General features: G+C 40.6%; 1 protein-coding gene and 1 long non-coding RNA gene across 7 annotated transcripts in view; one reads left to right on the top strand and one right to left on the bottom strand.

Moving 5' to 3' along the window:
* Positions 1 to 20,573, top strand: part of LOC124416660 (DNA N6-methyl adenine demethylase-like) — an 89,492-nt gene that overhangs the window by 36,971 nt on the left and 31,948 nt on the right. For 4 of the 6 annotated variants that reach the window (XM_046897926.1, XM_046897923.1, XM_046897922.1 and 1 more), the window contains exon 2: positions 11,163 to 11,237. In XM_046897926.1, coding sequence (XP_046753882.1) covers positions 11,163 to 11,237 — 75 coding nt within the window. Of the gene's footprint in view, positions 1 to 11,162; positions 11,238 to 19,155; positions 19,627 to 20,573 lie in introns of those variants that run through there. The other 2 variants (XM_046897925.1, XM_046897924.1) reach the window with 1 other exon arrangement.
* Positions 9,629 to 10,013, bottom strand: LOC124416662. Its single transcript, XR_006930796.1, has 2 exons — positions 9,928 to 10,013; positions 9,629 to 9,829 (listed from the first exon to the last, which is right to left on the bottom strand). It is a non-coding gene; the product is annotated as an uncharacterized LOC124416662 (long non-coding RNA).

Below are 20,573 nucleotides of genomic sequence, written 5' to 3'. Positions count from 1 at the left end.
GGAATCGACGATGCCGACGTCACTCGACGCCACCCGAAGCGCTACGGTACGCGTGCACTATGGGGTTGTTTTGGTACAAGAATAAACCTCACCCCTCGGAATCGGGGGCGCGTGGGCGAGTCTCTCTCTTCTCCTCTGGGTTTTGGCCGGAGCTAAACGAGATGTTAGTAGCGTACGCGACGACCAACCCCCGAGTTAGAACAAGACAAGAACTCTTTTCCAACCCCGGCATCCTGCTTTCCCAAATGATTACTTTCTCGGGTTTCTTCCTTTCCTAAGCTTGTATAGTAGATCGGTCATTGATCGATGTTGCCTGGAAGTCAAAAGAAGATATTACTGAAATTCTATCCGACTGTTGCTTCTTGAACAAAAAGAATGTCTCTTTCGTTTTCTCCCATCGCTTATACGCTCGTGGACCTCGGTCCCTCTTGTACCCTGGCAGGATTACCCTAAAATCCATCTTGATCGCCTGCAACTCGTGGGGAACGGTCTTGGGAGGAGAGGATGAGGCTGAGAATGAGGAGGATGACGAGGAGGAAAAGGTGGAGGAAGAGGCGGATGAGGAGGGGGAGGAGGAAAAGAAGGAGGAGGAGGTTGGCTTATAGTACATCTATGTGAGGGAAGATGCGAAATACCGGCTTGGGAGAGGTCAGGATTCAATAAGAATTTAAGAGAACGACTTGCTCGCCCTCTTTTCTAAATTGTGTGTGCGTGCTAATATGGCAAACATCCGAAAGTGAAAAGAAGCGGATAAATGTTGACAGAAAGCATTTACACAACTCACCTCTCTATCGTTTTACTCTCAACAGTTGGGCCTATAATTAAAAGTGTCTCGGAGTTTTACTCACGGTATTTGATACCGGCGGCAGATTGATTGCAAAATGATGATTTCTCTCATCGCAGCCACTGAACTGTTCGACAAAACGGAAATTTTATTGTCTCTATTATACCCGTGTGAAATTTTTTTTTGCAAATTGAATAGCTGGAGTGTTGTACGTTTGTAGATCAGGTATCGGTGTGAAAGTGATATCAGCGATGTGATTTAGATTCTGAAGAATAAATTCTCTCCTCATCATCACCGAAGATGTGTAGTTCAGTCTACGCTATAGGTATACAAATCATTGTTGGTGAAATACCTGCCCGGGATATTCGTCTATACGTCAAAACCTCTAGAGAAAACAACAAGGCTAAAAAGCCTGATTTTCTTTTAGGGTAGCTTCAATCAGGATTGTCGGAACCTTGACTATTGCAAAGCTTCGTATCCGCGTACAATCTCATTACGCAAATATTCCCGCAAACTCCCTTCGGTAGAAGAGAACTAAGACTTCCAACTAAAACGCAAGTTCGAGAAAAAAAAATTTCGAATATAATATAGTTTTTCTTTTCTTTTAAGTCCCTGTTTGATTGAATCGTGGATGAAATTTCGAACGGCGATTACACTCGTCGTTTCCGTATTGAATAGTGTTAACAATTGATTTCCGCATGTAAACTTTAAATTTTCTGTTAAAATCTATTACAGATCTTAATCTCAATTTGAATTTATACTTCGTAGTAGCGTCAATTCCCTGAAAATTTTACTGGATTGAAATATTTCAAATTTATATTATTTCATTGGTGGGTTCATCTCAAAAGACTTGTGGAATTTTGTTTATTTCTAATTTATTTAAGTCGCTAACGTATGTCATACGTGAAATGCGTTTTTAAATCAAGATTAGTCCACTGATATAAATTCTTCTGCGAAATTCAAAAGCTGCCAGAGCTACACGCTTATCGATACTTCCTCCAACATGTACCAGCCATTCCCACAACTCTTGAAGGATACGCGTTTATACATCAAAGGACTATAAGAAACAAGTTGCAGCGTTAAAAAAGAGGAGACTACAGCCGGGAGTCTGCATCCTGTATGAAGTAAGGGCTCAAGTAAAGCCACGAATGTATTCTAGGTAAATTGGCGCCCGAATACGCGGCGCCCTTGTGTCAGAAGGTTGACCCCGGCTCTGCAGGCTGCCAGCTGGAAAGGCGCTCATGCGCGACCGTCTGCAGCGCCCAAAGACTTTTAAGCGTACTCGGAAATGCTGTAAAAATAATTATTGTAACCGGTAACCGCGGGCGTGTGGCAGACGGTTGTTTATAATTTAGTATCCGATGTGAAATGGGCAAAATTATAAAACCAACAAAGCAAAATTAAGTGCTACTTCCAAATTGTCTGTAAATTCAAATGTTCAAGTGAACTTGAAATATTTCTGTGCCTACGTTCCTTCGATATTGTTCTTTCTAATTTGCACCGTTCGCGTTTTCAGCGAGGAGAAATAACAGTTTCGAATTACTTCTGTATCGAAAAGCAAAATTGATGACCCTAAGCCCTGATTCGATACGGGCTTTTACTGAATAACGGCCAAATCTTCTTCATCCATGGGTGTGCCTTATGGTACCGATTCGGTGCGCGACTATTACGCGCATGGGAAATACGTAGGACGCCAAAATATACCGCGGTGTTCATGCTTTTTGTCGTTTCGGGAAAAATTGACAGTTGGTCTTAATGGCCGTGTCGTCGTTCGACGTTCGATAAATTTTCACGAATCAAGTTACATTCGACTCGGCGCATGATATGGTGCAAGTTACGTGCGCGTTGCCATCTCGGATGAAAAAACTGTATTGCACTTTTATCCCCTGGACAAAGAATCCTGTACGATTACGTCGATCGCGTTTCAATGTCATATTTCCTCATCCTAAATCTCAAGGCCTCGCGAAATTTGCTCGACAATTTGCAACGAATGCTCGAGAGGAATAAAATGACCTGAACGTAAAGTCGAAGAGGGAATTAAAGAAATGATTAAATCGACTTATATTACCTTTGTCAGTCAGTCATTCAGTCAGTCGGTTTGTTGGTTGGTTGGTTGGTTGGTTGATCGTTCGTTCGTTCGTTCGTTCGTTCGTCGGCCGTGCGTCAACCTGTCCATTGGTAGACTTTCAAGTTTCAACCGTCGAGCTTCTAATGGGAGCAACGGTTCTCGCAGCCGCCGACCAGCTGTCGTCGTGAAATTGTTGGTCAAAACGAAAGTCGTCGGCTGAAACTCGAAATGGATTTTAACTCAGTTGATTACAGACCATCCACTATGCGTATGGGTTGAATCGGCTGCAATGCGAGATATTTCAATGGTTGAAGGTACTAAAGAGTTTTATAGTAGAATAGGTATCGTTATGAACAACGGTTTCAGCATTGTTGAAATTACAACAAAAGTAACTGTTTAGTACGTAATCAAAATTTATCAGTATCATGTTTTTTCGGATATACTGTAATATTAAATTTGTTTAATTAGTTTGTTAAATTTTTGCGGATAAATCAATCAAATATGTAGTACGGCTGACTGTAATCAAAAAGAATAGCAAGACACACTAGATTTCTTATTTACCGTGTATTCATTTCCTGTCCAGAATTATATTTTTCAATTATTATAAAAATGATAACAGTCATGGACTATATTGTAAGGACAACTAGAAATATCTCTGCGTAGCTCGTTTTTTTTTTGTTTTAATTGTTCTCACAAATGATGGATTGAAAATATGACCATTCGTTATAACGCACTGGAGGTTATACAAAGCCGAGCTGTACTTTTCCGAATTCAATCATTTTTTGGGCCCCCTGTTCTTTGTTTTTTTTTCCCCCTCTTGTACCGAACGCCAAATCGTCGCATCGATTCGTCGGGCTGCAACAATGGGCAAACTTTTATGCTCGGCCATAAAATCGGCCCATTCAATGATCCGTGCAGTACGCCGGTAGGTATAGACGAGCTACGGCCAGGCCCGGATGCTGCCGGGGAGATTTTTGATTTTATTATGCCCTTCCTCCCTCTCTTTATCCTGCAGCTCTCGTACGTGCGCACGTATACACGTTATAGATACAAATAAAAATTCGTCCGCGATGGCGCGGCACCCGGGGCAGCTGTAATACCATGCCGTGACGAATACGAATCATGTGGCGGCGGGGTGAAGAGGAGGCACAGCGTAATAAAGAGAGTGAGAGAGAGAGAGAGAGAGAGAGAGAGAGAGAAAGGAGAAGGAGGGAAAAGGTGGAAAAAAATTTACGTTCTCGCTGCTAAGAATTATCATCGAAAATGAACGCGCGCTTCCGTCGCTTTTTTTTTTTTCATATTCAGTTTATTACACGGTCGTTACACATCGTATTTAAGGTACACGTATGCCGATACTGTATGAAACATGAGTAACTTGTCGTGTTTCCGATAGATCCGCTGAACTCGTATAATATACTATTCGTATACGATGTATCGGTGATTCATGTACGAAGCCGGGCGCGTCGCAAGTGATTGTGAGAGTCATGCAGCGTAGAGCGCGGAGGAATCTTCGGCGTTTCCTTTGAATTATGAATATATATATACATATATTATATATATATTCTGTAGGAACGTTAAAGACTGCAAGGTGATGCCGGGTCTGAAATAAGCGGTTGGACTGTGTGCATGTGATGAATCTAGACGAGGCGAGGAGCTGGGAAAAACAGAGGATAGATAGAAAGACAAGAAAAAAAAAAAAATTTGAAAGATGGAAAAATATTACGACGACTCCTTCTGCTTCCACTGTCCCGTCGTCCGAGCGGAGGGACATGTTTGGTTATAATTCCAACTTCTGGGGCAAATGTTCGGTGTCATGCGACTTTAAACAAATACGACGGACGGCTGTCGCCATGCTGTTTCCTTTCCTTAGCTATTTGGACTTGCTTCTGTGTTTAGTCTGTTTGAAGCGCCGTACAAAGCTGTCTGGTCCATATGCCTAGGTCTTTTCCTGATCCATCTGTCTACTACCTGCCTCCGCGAAATGCGTCGTGATGCACCCTTTGTGATAGGTACTCAATCGCGTGTGATAAGGTCAGGATGATTCTGCAGCTGATATTATCTTTCGATTTCTTTTTTTTCTTATTTCAATTCGACGACTCAGGGAACGCGATGAATATTATATAATGTATACTCGTGGATTTCCGCTCATTTCCTTTGGTTTCTTAACCACTTGAAACAGGAAGTAGGGACTGGTGGTGGCACGTGGTAGTCCTTCTTTTCTTTTTATCTTGGAATCATTCGTGTCTGAAACCCCGTTACTCATTTGATTGCATCTAATGGTATAATCGCCGACGGAATACATCCGTTCTGAGTTTTGACGTTTTCGGAGAATTTTGTGACCTCGTAATTTCATCTACCCATCTACGACAGTCAAGGTTTGAAAAAGCTACATCCTATTATTTAAAAAGGGTCTTGTTCTCGAACAGAAAATTATCAAGATATTATCAAGATATTTTTTGTTTTTTTGTGGATCGTTGTGAAAACTGTTCTTGACACGTCTGTTCACGTAAAAAATAAAGGTACTGATGGTTCAAAATTTGATCCCTGACGTGTTTAGAACATAGTTTGAGGGAAGAAAATGCGAATGATATTCGCAACAGCGTCGTTTCAACCTTCGTGATATTTTTGTTCATTATTTTACTGTATTATATACGAACTGTATTCTACAACATGCCTCTCATGGTTAATTTTTTTTTTTTTTTTACACAATATCAGGTCGACACCAGGATCGATCCGAGCGTATTGTGTTTTTAGACTTTTATCAAAGAGAGCGCATCTGGTTTTTTTTTCCAATTTCATTTTCCTTCACTTATTTTTTTGTCCTTTGTGAGAAAAGAAGTGGGTATAATGTATTTCGGAAATATTTTAATTACCTTATCGGGCAATCGGAACAGCTGCTGCACCGCGCGCGTGTTTCTAATTGGCACCCGCCACCGTGTATACCTTTATGTACCACCGTTCGTCGTTTATTTTAACCAACTTGGTAATACAATTTCAACGCAAAAAAGAATGAGAAGAAGGTATTTAAAATTTCAACAAGGTGTGTAAGTAATAAACATTAACTGCAGGCGATACATATAAATACGTTGCGTGTATCCAGTGAGAAAAGAAACTCGTGGCTCGAAATAAGGATGAAGTCGGTCGTAAACGAAAACTTTCGCGAGAACAGCACTTGTTGGTAAGAAATCAAATTACGCGTTGTTAGTTTCGTTGAGATAAAAAAATATCCGTACCGTGTATTGTAATCATTTCTCAACCGAATTTTCAGGCTGAAAAGAGCCGTTGTACGTTCTACACTTTTCTTGTGCTCGGTATTATAATAATACCTACGCTTACAATTTGAGATGTGTTTTCTTGTAACGAAAGGCGTAAAATTGACAATTTAAGCAAGGATTGAAAGCTGGAAGAACAGTTTTTTGTCAAAACAGTTTGGATAAAGTGTACCTATCTATGATGTAATTCTCCATGCGTTCGGATGCATCTGCATAGGGTTTCTAGTCGACGACTTGCCGCGTATTTTTGCGAATTCCGCAAAGACGACGGTGGAACTTCTTGTATTTTTTAAGATCCCAATGGGGAGATAGTGTCATCAGGCCAGTTTGCAGGCCGAGCACGCAACAACGCCTGGCCATTTTAAATAATTCATTCTCGCCGTTGCTTCTGCTTCTCGAGGAAGAAGCTGCTGCTGCTGCCCCTGGTCTTGGGGAAATTAAAATATGGCCCCACGGTGCTAAATTTTCGAGACTCAGTTTGCCTGCCTTGGGCCCCCGGCATGCCGATTTTCGAAGGGTGGAAATAAGGGTGGGAATCGAGTCCAGACGACGAAGATACAAGAATTAGAATGTTCTTCAGCTTTTCGAGGTGCAGTCAAATCATTCCCGTAGTCACGGGAATGTTTGTTTGAAGAGAATCTGTGCACCAGAGACCAATTATTTTTTTTGTAAGAATCTAGAATCAGTCACAGACGAATGCTCTTTTTTTTCTTTGAATCCTTCTTAGAATTCTGTCTGTCAAAAATCTGCGTTGCGCGCGAATTGAACCTACTCGGATTCAAAGTAACTTCATGATTTGAATCTGAAACTATCAAAGGTTGTTACATATGGAATGTTGAAGGAAATGTACCATTTACTTGAACGGTGACTCGATTTCCCTCAAGTCCTAGCTTCATCAGGGGTCATATTTTATCAGTTAAGAGTTTTTTTCCTCGCATATAAGAAGCCTCTAATATCTTACCATCAGAATCATCAGAAGAAATGTAGGGAAAAAATCTTTTTTACGGTATAGAAAACTTAGACATAATATCCACGCATATGAATCAAAATATTTTCATGCGAATTATTCATGTTCATCCATGGTCGACTTTTATCCGAACTAAAATAGATCTTTTCTTTCAAGGTGTAAGCTGTTCAGAATAGTGTTCGCTGAGTCTGACCTCTAATTCTTATTTCTGTAGATTTTAACGGTATATAATAAGAATAGAATGGAAATAAAAAATATTGTACCGAATTTCAATATTCCTATGAGAATTGAATCGCAGTTAGATTGGTTTTATACTTTTTTGGGAGGAGCCTCTGAAACCGAAAGGACGGAGGAAGAAGCGTGGCGTTGAGAATAGAGACGGAGTCTACGAAGTTGGTGAACCTGCAGCGGGATCGATTCTTTCTGAACCAATGAAACTCGCGAGTCCCCTCGGCTCGTTCGATTAATTACGCTCTCATTGGCACTCCTTTTCTGCGCGCCTTTTCGCGACAGGAATTTCCAAGAACCCCGCCATCGTTTCGAACACGCCGCGGTGCATTCTTCCGTTATTGACATTTGCCCTGTCTCTCGGTCTTGGACATCCACCCCTCGCTCCCAGGCGTTATACGCTCAAGCTGGGCTCACGTTTGACACTTTTCTCTTGCTTGGCGTTGGTACAATAAAAAAAGAAAATTCTTATTCCGCGCCGTACAAGAGGAAAAATATATGGGAAAAATTGGAGGTAAAATAATGTCATCATTTATTACGACAAATGATCGCTCGTTTTACTGTGAATGTCAAAATGTAAGCCTGGCTTTATCAACTCATTCTGCCAGGTGCGTGGTCAGAAAAAGAGAGAGAGAGAAAAATCGTGGGAGAGAGGAAGAGGAATAGCCAGTTTGGGAGAAATGAGAGGGGGAAATGCTTCCTAGCCTTACCTTATTTCACCCTGTCTGTGTGCATAAACGAGATATGCACGTTCCTTTTCGTTAGGCTTGATTTGCTGCACTCTGGTCGATTGCGTGAATTTTTTTTTTAGAAAACAAGAGCAAAGTCGCAAAAAGACTGGGCAGTGAAAATCATTTGCGTTTTAAATATAGACTCTGTTGCAATTGAGGGCTATTAAATACTTGTAGGGATGGAAACGCATGCCTGCCTCTTTCGTATTGCAATCATGCTGATTTTTGATTTTCTCATTTGCGTTTTTGTCACTCATTTCGGCCGAGAGATCTTTGTTATTTATTTATTTGTTTATTTTTCTATTCTTTCATATAGGATGGTTCATATATATGTGAAAAATCTGCATCGAAGAAAAATCAGCGAAGCAACATAATCTTATTGCTGTAGTGCCAATAACTATTTTTATCGGATTTAGAGTAAAACATCAATTTCAAAAAAACTGTACGTTCATTTTAAAGTCCACTGCCCTATAGCTGGATTAAATACAACAAATTATCCTAAGAGAAAATAGATATTTTGTTGTTTTTTTGTCCAGAAATTACGGGAATTAATATAAATTATATACACAATTTTATTATTAGTCAGATCTCTCAAAAAATATGTCTCATTACATGCACGAATTTCAGAAATTCGGCGAATATTTTGTATAGCAGTATTTCTTTTGGAAAAAATATCGCACTTTGTCTGATCGTGAATCCTGCAAAGAATTTACTATGTGTAAAAATCACATGTTGTAGTAGGTGGAAAATGTGAACCCACCTACATAATAAATAATTTTTAAAATACAGCTCCTCTTCGTGCAGGAAATATCGACATGACTGGCAACATTATCCACTGTATGCGTATGCCAGTCATGTGCGTAGTTTCGCATGCAGATGCGAATAAGTAACGCGCGTAAAAGGGAATTAGTCCGCAGTTGGTCAGCCGTGCCTAGCGGCTATAAGCTAGAGCTAGGGGGGATTCAGACTCGTCCATTGATTCACCTGAAACCCCGATATTCACTGGTTCGAACATACCGCTGCACGCAGAGCCTGATTAGATCATTCGACTCTCATCGGCCGCGTGTGTTCGCCCAGCGCTTAGATAATACATAAATATATACACTGCGGGTTAGTGATTATTCAGTCGTTTTGGGAAGAGTCTATGAATTTTGTTGTCTTCATCCCTTTCGACGTTGATCACTGTATTGATATAACGAATCGAAGAAATGTTCAGTCAGCTTTTTATCCCCGTTTTCAATTTTTCATTAATTTTTCTGAATCGAGATTTGCAAAATTTGTGTGCTGATTCGGTAAAGAAAACTAAGAAAAACAAAAAAATTTATGAATCATTTTATTTTTTATGTGGTTATAACGGCTGTTTTGTTTTTCCTCTGTAAATGATTGGGATTTTAGAGAATGGTGCGTGTATAACGTGGTCGTAGAAACGAAATTATAGTAACATCGGAGCCGACGCGCCTGTTTAAAATTATGAATATTAAGCGTACCAGGCGTATAAAGTTTTTGCAAAGTGGAAGAGTGCAGGAGGGTAAAGAGGGAGAGAGAGAGAGAGCAAAATTTGGAAGTAAATACAGCAAATCAGAGACTTACCAAGTTTATATTAAATTAATTCAGTGAAGACAAATATTCTTATATAATATCAAGGAAGCAACTCTAATTTCAAGTTTAACTCGATTTCACGCTGGCGCTCGAATAACCCCCGCATCCTCGTTGCCTCTGCCGCTTCATCTTCATCCTCATCCTCATCCTCATCCTCATCTTCGAGAAGAGGCGCACTTCCTGAAATATCAAATTAAATAATCACGGTGATGGAAAAACGTCGAAAGATGTAATTTCACCTCTGAACACCTAGCCTTATCTCACTTACCTTACCTTACCTCGCCTCGCCTGGCCCCGCCTCAACTTCAACACGCACTACAGGTATATTCTCTCTTTCCTCTCTTCGCACAGCTTGTATCTTTGCTTACGTATTATTTAGCGTTTCAATAATATTTAAGACTCGAGATTTTCAAATTAGACCACTAGATAGACTCGTGTCATCGCTCTTATCGTCGTCGTCGTCGTTACCGTCTTTTTAGATGCGTCAGTCGCGTCGTAATTTAATTTTGCGAGTGGCGCGCGCGCAAAAAAATCAATTTTCTCTTATTTTCTTCCCGGGGCGCAAGCGCTGTGCTTTCCTACATCGTTGCCTATCACCAGGCTTTGTTTTTCCGAACTAATACCAGTAGCTGCTGGTTTCCTTACAGCGGCGCTTTCGTACGAAGCTATGCTCTGTCGATACCTGGCGACGACGTGTTAACTTACCCTCCGAGTCGGCGTCGGTAATTCGTGCGTTTTTCTACCGCAGGAATATTACCCACGATCGGTAAAGCAGAGTTCCTCGCTTGCAGAGTATGAAGCTTAATATTCCAGTTTTTTCGATCCTTGTTTCATCGGAATTTCAGAGACATGAGTATTTTCGAATCATTTCGTTTTGTCTTATATTTATTAGTAACTAGAGCTAGATGGCTGATAAACGAAAGAATTGATCACGAAAGGAGAAAGACTTCATTTTAACAGAAGCTTGATTCCAATATTGCCAATAATACGAACGGTAAAGGTATCGGCAATTTTGCAATATTTTCTTGAAACTTATTTATAAATACGTCATTTTATATGCGTATTATTAGGCGATATGAATAGCCAGTTCATTGAAAATTGCTCCGCAGAATATTCATGATGACAGTACGAAAATATAATAAAATGTGTGTACTCCTTACAGTTCCTCCGTAGTTTATGATCGACACGACTTCGAATCGTCCCTCAAAACGGGTAAAAATTAATACTCGAGAATCAAACCGTATTGTAAAATATAAAATTCAGAATGAACTACATCTCACTGCAAATATCATGAAAGCAGATCGTGAATAAAATTTACATTTTTTTCCTGCACCGATCGTTAGGTTAAACGCATTACGCGAATGCATCGCGGTTTGCCTGTCGACAGGCGTCTTTGCGCGTTGTGACTCGTGAATAAGAAAGGTTGCATATGTGGGCAGATTCCATGGGAATTCAGAGGGTGTTGAACAGAGTGTTCACATTCAAACAATTTCTTTTCATTTCTATGTTTCAGCACCTCTATCACTTGCAAACAGGGGATGGAGCATTCAGGGAAAGAGGCCGAGGAAGAGGGAAAGGAACACCTAGGGTGAGTTGATGATGATGATGACGATGAAAACTCATGAGATATTTGCTTCTGTTTACGTGCTAATCGTCCTGTTAAAATTGGAACTGCCAGCAGGACATTTGTCTAGTTGTTTGCGATGATTTTTATTTCATCTTCAAAAGGCACAATGAAAGGAAAACATCATTGAATGAAGTAACGTTGTGCCTGCTGAAAACGCAAATACTAGTTGTAGGTGTAACGATCGCGACGTGTTACACGTTTAGTTACCCTGTGTTTAAAACTCTTCGTTCACAATGTTCGTGCGTTGATTATATAATTATTTTTTATTTCTCTCTCGAGTCGATAGGTTCTCCTTCAAGCTAGTTCAATCCGATCCTTCTCGTTAACTGCTAATAACCGTAACCTCGTTTAGAACACGCAAGTTACGCACGGCAGGCGTGCTCGCGTTCCTACGTGCCCTGCCTCCTATTTCGATGGGGTAAATGACAAACTTGCCTGACGATACTAATCAGAGTTACGTGTAGATTCACCGCCAGATCTGTATCTATATTGTCTACGCGTTTAGCCGAGGGGAAAGCTCGACTAATCCCTTATATAGCGGATAGGAGTCCTTCTGTCGTCGGGACGCTTTCCTTGGTTTGACTCTTTGAAATGATTTTGTTGAGATTTGATAAATTTATGAAAACAAAACACATATTTGAGGAGGTTGGTTCGCCAAAAACTCATATTTTTTTGTTCATTTCGTCACGAGATAGTCATACATGGTGTATTTATCGAATTATTATATTTGCGAACTGCGAGGAACTCTTCAAGCATATGACAATATACAATACTCGAAATATAAATAAAAGCTTGGATATCGAATTATGCTGTATTTCAAATCGATTCAAAACAGTTGAAAACATTGTCATTCGATTTAATTTTGCCACGGCTCATTTTATGCAGAAGATAATTTTTTACAAGTCCAAATTTCCCGAGACACTTTTCTTTATCATGTTAGCGTCTTTAAATGTTCGATTTTTGAGCATTGTATCCATGTTAATTATTATTATCGAACTGCAATATTGAATTGACCACTTAAGAAAAAAACTGAAATCCATTTCATAGCAGACTTCATAGAATACTCTTTTGAATAAAATGAGACTATGCAGAGTGAAATTTAACGATTCTACTAAAACACATTTCGAATTATTTTGAAGCGATTTGAAATGGTTTATCGATATCTAAGATTTGTTTTTACAATTCCAGTGTATTCTTTCTTCGTATTCTTAAAAAAATTTTCGTAGTTTATAAAAAAGTTGAAAATATTTGACGCACAACGATCTCACAATGAAATTGAGAAAACTGAATTATTTCCGACCAATCAATCTTCTTAACAAGTTATAGGAGGAAAAACTGGTCCGTTAGCGTGAAATATCGTATTTACTTGGGTTGAACCGAAGTAGCGAGTAAAACTGCTAATTACGTAATAGGTAATTCAGGAAATTTACGATCCTTGCGTCTACCCACAGGGAAATCTATGCTAAAATATACAGATTGGCACGGGTATTATATATATGTACATATTTATATTTATAGTCTCAGAGCAGGCAATTTCGCATGTGCGTGCCTGTCCCTGAAATATCTACATGTTACACGTACCAACTCAAAGGGGGGAAAATATACTAGGGCACACTGTCGTTTTCCTTATACTTACGGTTTTACGAGGTACTCAAACGCGGCCGTAAAATGCATCGCGGGGACCGATGTGCGACCGTAAAATTGTAAAAAGTCAAATTTAATGTCCGTCTTTTCTTTCCCTAATTTTTCTCTCGCCCTTCTCCCGTTTTTTCACTTGCCTCCGACTCGGAAGGAGGAAAAAATAAATATTCGCACCATTTTATGCCTCGTTAAAAACTCGTTTGCGTACAAGAGGTTTTAACTTGGACTGCGCTCTTAGAAAAAAAAATTGCTATACACACCCACCTTATAAATCCACTCCTATTTCAATTTAAATATCAGTCTACTATTGTGTTTTAAACGATCCCATTTTGAAACGCATTAATTAGAGGCTTTCGAGAAAAGTTTGTCGAAACTTTGAGGACCTCGGTTAATTCGAACTTTAACTTTTCTTCCACCGATACTAAATCTCGAAATTGTTCACCAACTCTCAAAGTCCTTCGATGAACAGAATCCTGCAAATTGCGTGAGCAAAAATCACGAGAGTTATAATTATATTATAATATATACTGTGCAGGACGATTCAGACACGACAGGAATTTTTCGAATTCAATTCCTCACCGATATTCACAAAAAAAGTTTTGCTAAGGAAACATTCTAAAAAAGTGCAAATGCTTTGGGAATTACTCTACCTTGCAGTTAACAGAAATTGTAAATTTAAGTTACCGATTGATCAGCGTCCGCTCGGAAACTGAAATCAGAATCAGGATAGTTAGTCCAGTGAATAAATCAACAATCGGAACGTTTTACTGCAGTGCAGATCGATCATGGTAGGAACTAGGCGCGAGTCGTTGGACCAGAAATGACTCCATAGATTTTATCGTTGCAGAGTGTCTTGTTTTTTGTTTTTCCTGTTAGATTTTCGGGCTAATATGCTTGGTCTCCGCACAAGGTGCATGGGCTTGATACAATCACGCTTCGTAGATGGCACCATTATATTCATTCAATAATATCTTGACACAGGCTGTACTCAGTTTGAGAACTGATATTAAACAAGGCGCTATATTGATCGGGGCAGAGTGCGCCTGTCCGCGTTGCACCGCCATGTTTAAAATTTTCCAATCCAAGCCGCCATGCGGGCAAAATTGCAACTGCGCTGCGCCTCGGTGCATTTCCTAGCTTGCGCACACAAATTAGGCAGGTAGGTATACACACATCGATAGAATTGCCCGTATACCTGCGACCTTCGTTATGAGAGTTCGGCCTGAAAGTTACCGTAGCATTTAGATTCAAATTCTTTCATTAATTGTACGTCAAAGTTTGCGAGTTCAAAGTTCAAAGACGAAAATTGATAATCGAAAATATTCTCCGCAATATCTGTCACTACCGCCTATCCTGCAATTTGTTTGTATGGAGAGATTATGATTGATTCAATTGAAAATATTGTTTAAGAGCAACGGAAATTCGGGCCATACAAATATCGGTGATATGAAACTCTACCTGCATATCTATACACTGCAAATTAATTATCGTCACTTCTCGTGCCAACTGCAGCTGTGCTGATATCACCTAAATTTCATTAGTTTTGGGACCACCATTCCGAGTAGACTAACCAGTTTAATAACTAACGCCGTTATAGCCAGCGTCGAACTAACTTAAACGTATTGATTAAATCCGCGGCGGAACTACAATTGTAATTTCAGACCATTACGGAGACGACTTGACGCCGTTGAATTCCGATTCAAAAATTGCAGTTCTTGAGCCGCCTTTTATTCAAATTATTTTCTAAGGCCGCAAAATATTCCGCCAAACAATAAATGTAATTGACCATAATTTGTCTGATTTTCAGAGTAGACTGCATGCGATCTGAAGTATGTAATTTGATGCCCGTTTATAATGTTAACCGCACGAGCATATTCGCTTTTCCTCTGACCTAATATTTTTATTATGAAGATAAATTTGATCAATTCTGTTGTATCGTTATAATTGACCTGGTAAAGAGGCTTATCACTTGAGACACGTGACATGCTGGGACTGATAGTAGAAGGTACTTACCTACATTCGGTGATGAGATACTGCATAGGTACTTATCATGAATTTATAGTACCGCAGCACTGCGGGATATTACCGCTCGTAATGACTAATGACTATAATGAGCCAGCAGAAGCCACGCGGTGTAAATGCACATAATATATGGTATATGCATGACTAAGTCTCAGCGTGCAGAAGCTATGTGTTATTCGGCTTCGGTTTCCAAACAGTATTTCACCTCGGTACATGGACAACCCGATTAATACAGTGGCGAACTTCTCGGTCCCCGGCCAACGTTGCTCAATGATTAACGAGATTTTAATTACTGTCTAATGACGTCATAAATTCCCGCTATTAAACTCTGCATCAGCTGTTATCAGGGTCTAGTTCGCGATTCATAGAACTCTGCTGTTGTGAACAGATTGCGAATACCGTTTGTAGATGTGAATGGCTTTTCATCCTCCGCGTGATGATGGATACGGAGTAACGCAAGTTTGATCAGAGCCACTGATATCTATGGCCGTGCTTTCTTGTATTTCAGTTTTACGGGGCCTTAACATCTAACCCTTTCGACGGCGAGGTCGAAGGGATCCTCTGGAGATTTTTACTGTTTTACGTCTTTCTATTGCTGCGATCATTCGTTCTCGTATGTGAGACAATACAGCGTTATTCACGTTCTTTGGTGTCTGTGAAAAATAATTTTGTAAAGCCATTAGGAGAAATGTTGTTAGAAATTTTTTTCATCATTCAATTTTCTTGGGATCATTTTAATTTTTTTTTTTATCTTTCTCCTTCTATATCTTGATGTATATATGTCATTTAAATTATGACTACTCTAAATGGGGTTGTGACCTAAGGAACCGTAAAAAATTTACATGCGGATTACAACACGGATTTTATACCGAAATGTTTTGGAAATCCCGCCGGAAGTTTCGAGTGCCTCGTTCACGTTCTACCCCAGAAGTCGTAATTAGTATGGGTATAAAGTTTTCCTGAATTGTGAAAAATTTTCATCGAGAATTACCACCGAAGTAGGAAATTCATCAAATCGTGAAAAAACAGCAGTTGATTCTATCGTACAAATAAGAAGCGGTATTTTCGCTGTACCTGACACGGAGGGTTGAATAGTATACGACTATGTTGTTCGGTCTCTAAACGAGATTAGATAAAATGCTCAGTTTAGAGTTTGAGGTCAGTTTTGAGGAAATGGCAAAGCCATAGGACTCCTATCTCTAGTCACGCAGTCCAACCGTAAGGTTCCCTGCTATTTATAGACCAAAGTCTGGTCGCTGATTCATTTCTATGATGTTTTCATGCACACGAGTGCCAAAATATGCCTATCCTACTAAAGTGCCATGCACCGTTAAGTTTCAACAGCAAGTGATTTTTCAGAACAATGGCACAAAGAATTAGTGACATTTATGATCACCATTCACGCTTTCCAAAACATGTTTTAGTTCATTGATTATAGACAGTTGATGTGTTAGTTACACAGAAATGAAAGAGATGATAATTCAAAAGTCCCAAACGAAACTTCTTCGGGATTAACTTTGATCGAAAACTCTTTCGTCTACATTTCTTCTTTCCCTATGACGAAAGTTATTAATTATCAATAGTCTGCAGAGAACCCTTACGCAGTTGAACTGAAGTAAGTGGTTTAACCCGACGCTTCATAGCTACCGAATTATTTCCGTTCAACTATAATTTGTCTCAGATGACGGCCCAGTTCTTGTAACATGAAATCGCTGATTTTTGGCCAGTCACCGATAACAGGTCAATAAATGAAAAAAAGATTCTTGAGCTTATATTTAAATTAATAATCTTCGATTCTAAACATTGAATAATAACCAAAATCTACATTTATTATTTATAAAGTTTGCTTTTGTCTATTTACGTTGATAAATAAGTCCTCAAGTTTTTGGTCGATAGCTATAATGTGGGTGCCCATTCAGAAGAACAAGGAAAATGTTTTCACCGAGATGAGACGGGCTTTGAACGACGTTATCAGGTGCATTATAGTGAGAGCATGATGGGAAATTACGTTTGGGGTTTGATACGAGAAAGTCCAAACAAACATATGAGAAAAATATTAATTTTTAAACTTTGTTTATCAATTCTTTTACATTTGTAGTTTTATTATTAATTATATTATTTTTGGATAAAAGTGATTTAAATTCAAAACTAAAGCTTGTTCAATTGTTACTTACAATAAATGTTTGAAAAAATAGGTAACTTTTCTTAAAATCAGAAATATCCTTCTGGTTTCTACAACAGCAAACTTTATCTATTGAAACAATTTTTTCTTCCATTAGTTACTTCAAAGAAATAAAAATTTGACATCTAGAACCCAGATTCAAAATTCCTGTCGATATATGTAATCAATCAGGATCCCTCAACCTCCGCTGTTACATCCATATCCTCATAGCTCTGGTGATAAAAGGTTTTCGTAAAAATATCGAGAACAATGGTCGGTCCTGTTTAATGCTCCCAGTCAGTGCTCGGCGACCAACATCGTGCCTTGAACCACCACCGATACGTATACCTATAATACGTGTATAATCTTTATCTAAAACCTTATCTGAACTGCCACCGTCGAGTCGCGGGCGGCTGCTTCGCGCCGGTACGGAATGTACCTGGTTCGGCTTCGCCGCCACCCATCGCCCACCCACTTTGACGGGGGGGGGGGTACAGTCGATGCAGTTCTGCGCTTTGCTGTATTCCACTCTGCACTCCCTCGTCTAACTTATGCACAGGCGATGCGCGTACACCCGACGTCTCCGAATCGGGACACCTGGAATTGGACAATTTTAGAATACGTTCGGCAGATTGGTGATGAGCTTGGAACCGTGCAGGTTTAATCGAAAACGAGGAAGACCCGTTTTTGAATTTGGGACGGTTTCACGGTTCCTGGTCAAATTGGATTCGTATCCGAGACTCGCGCGCTTTGTTCCGTTCCAACCGGTCCGATTCGAAAATCCTATTTTCCGAAACTTGGAACGGTTTCACGGTTCCTGGACAAATTGGATATATATACCCGAGACTCTCGCGCTTTGTCCATTTCGCCAACCAGTCCGATTCGGGTTTGTAGCTTGTACGCGGCTTCCAGACCGCGGCCAGACCGTACTTTATGCGAGCAGACTGTATCTAGGTATAATGTGCATACATATGGCACGGCTGTGTGAGTAGGTGTAGGTACAGTCGGGTCGCGAGGGCCGCGATGCAATTTTGTTCGAAGGCCAAGAAGTCTCCTCGATCCATCGAGTGTTTGATTTTAATTCAAACTCTATTACTCTTTTGATCCAGCTGTGCAATTAGCTGTAATGCACTGGTGCAGCTGACTCCGAAATTATCGTGTCGTTTCATCGCTCTGTAGACTAATTTTGAAAGTCAGTGATATTATAATCGTAAGTTTAACAATCATCATTAGTAACTGTTATATGCACACACAGGAACGAATGATCATATTTCAGCGAAGTGACTCAAGTGTTCCCGCAAGTTGATTGTTTTTTTTTTGTTACTGTTTTACATCGAGGGCTCCAAATCTTTAAGAAAAAAGCCACTCGTTTTGGGACCTGATAACGTTTCGACAAAAAAACATCTCTGTCGGAGATGACATTGCTTTTTGAAAAATTTCCGAATACCAAGACAACTTACAATTTTTACACGAATAACGAAATCGCATAAAAATTCGGTCTGAAACGATGCAAGACGCTGCAAATTGAAATGGGATTAAGCATCGCCACTTGGAACCAGTGACACAGGTCTTTTTTCATTTGCGTTAGAGGACCTATTCAACCTGCACATTGTAACAAGTAAAAACGACGGCTTCTAGGATCGGAAGTTGGACCCACCAGCCCACAGTTATCGACAAATACTAATTCGAATAAATTTGAGAATTCCAGGCAGCGTTCGTAACGCTGTCGTGACGTATCTTAGCGGGCGACGAGGGCGACGGTGGGAGAATGAGCGAGCAAGAGATAGAGAGAGAGAGAGAGAGAGAGAGAAAAGGCTGAAGGCAAAGTATTGCCATGAGGCCACCGGAGGCCGTCGTCAGGGCCAGCGGCAGGAGGGAAAAATGTTTACGTATCGAAAGAGGCGAAAAAGGTTGAAGAGCCGGGAGGCGGCGGCGCTGTGGAGGCGGCCGTTCGAAATGAACACAGTGTATAAGACGGGGCCGGAGATAGCCGAATTCCCCCGAGGCTGTCCGAAACGGTTTGGTCGGCAGAGCCGCGGAGGCGCGCACTTGACGCGCCGCGGCTGAACCCTACGGCCGACGAGTACGCGCAACGAGAGGATTCACGGATTTTATAATATTATATACATGTACCCGAGGTGAGAGCCCGCAAAGAGAACGAGAACGAGAACGAGAACGAGGAACGAGGAACGAGGAACGAGAACGACGGTCTTGCGCGTTTAGTGTGGGGCTCAGAGTCGCGTTGATACCCGTGAAAACGAAGGTGCAGTGCGACAGATTTCCGCGCACATATCGCGGGTGAAAATTTCAGTGCTACGATAAGACATATATATATGGTATATACATATTATATTATATATATATATATATACATACGTACGTACGTACATACATATCTTCGGTATTATTTTTGCTGTTCTACTGTGGGTGTGGCGAAAACTTGTAAAATTGCAGTCTACACGCGACGTTATTGTTATATCACGCGGTGCGTGGTGTGAATGTTTTGAACAATTATTTTCGACGAGCGTACGTAGTGCGACGATTTATATATTTATATATGTTACACACATGCGCACACTAAAACTCATACAAACACACACGTATATTACATACCTTTTTATCTGAACATATACAAACGCCACCTATACATCTACACGTATTCTCTCTGCGAGACGTGCCACGGAGTGAGGGAGACGAGAGAGAGGAAAAGGAGAGAGAGAGAGAGAGCGAGAGAGCGAGGGAGCGAGAGAGGGCCGCGTGGCGCTCGGCTAGCCACACCGCCCTGCGGTTTCTCAACTTCATTCTGCACCGCGATAACAAATGACGAGAGAGACAGAGAGAGAGAGAGTGAGAGAGCGGGGGAGGGAGAGAGAGAGTAGAGCTGCATACTCGCTGACATGACGCGGCATACGTACTCTATACTGTACCATACATACGGAATGCACTATGCATCAGCCGGCTCTTATTGCATAGAATATCGTTCGAAACACCGCGAGCGTCGATTGTTTTTCCGCCTTACGGTGCAGTGCGTAGAGCGAATGCATAGAGTCTAGGGTTTTCGTACGAATGCGCGGCTTAAAACCATCTTCTTAGCTGGATTATTTTCGGAGTCAATCTGTCATTGCGCATCGCAACGCATCGGGATTCCTGCACTTCGAGACTCATCGTGATGTTACGTGATTCGATGGACTAGATCCTCTCGAGTATATCCACCGTGGATATACCATGTATAATGTATCGTTGATCTTCATCGTTGATTCCGACTTCTTCCATCGATCCATCGATCTTTTTATTACTTACATCCTTGATACTTGAGTCATGCTTCTTTTGCCGAGCACCAATTCACCGGCGTTACATTCACTCCAGGATGTGTGTACAATGATCCCGCGTTCTTACTGCTGGATCTACATTATACGTATAATACAGTTGTTTGAACTCGCGGACGAGATCGGTCGCGGAGGTCTGGCTTGAAA

The sequence above is a fragment of the Diprion similis genome, chromosome 2, assembly GCF_021155765.1.
Source record: "Diprion similis isolate iyDipSimi1 chromosome 2, iyDipSimi1.1, whole genome shotgun sequence".
NCBI lineage: Eukaryota > Metazoa > Arthropoda > Insecta > Hymenoptera > Diprionidae > Diprion > Diprion similis.
Note: the sequence above shows the minus strand (reverse complement) of the source record. Positions and strands in the feature narration are given on the sequence as shown.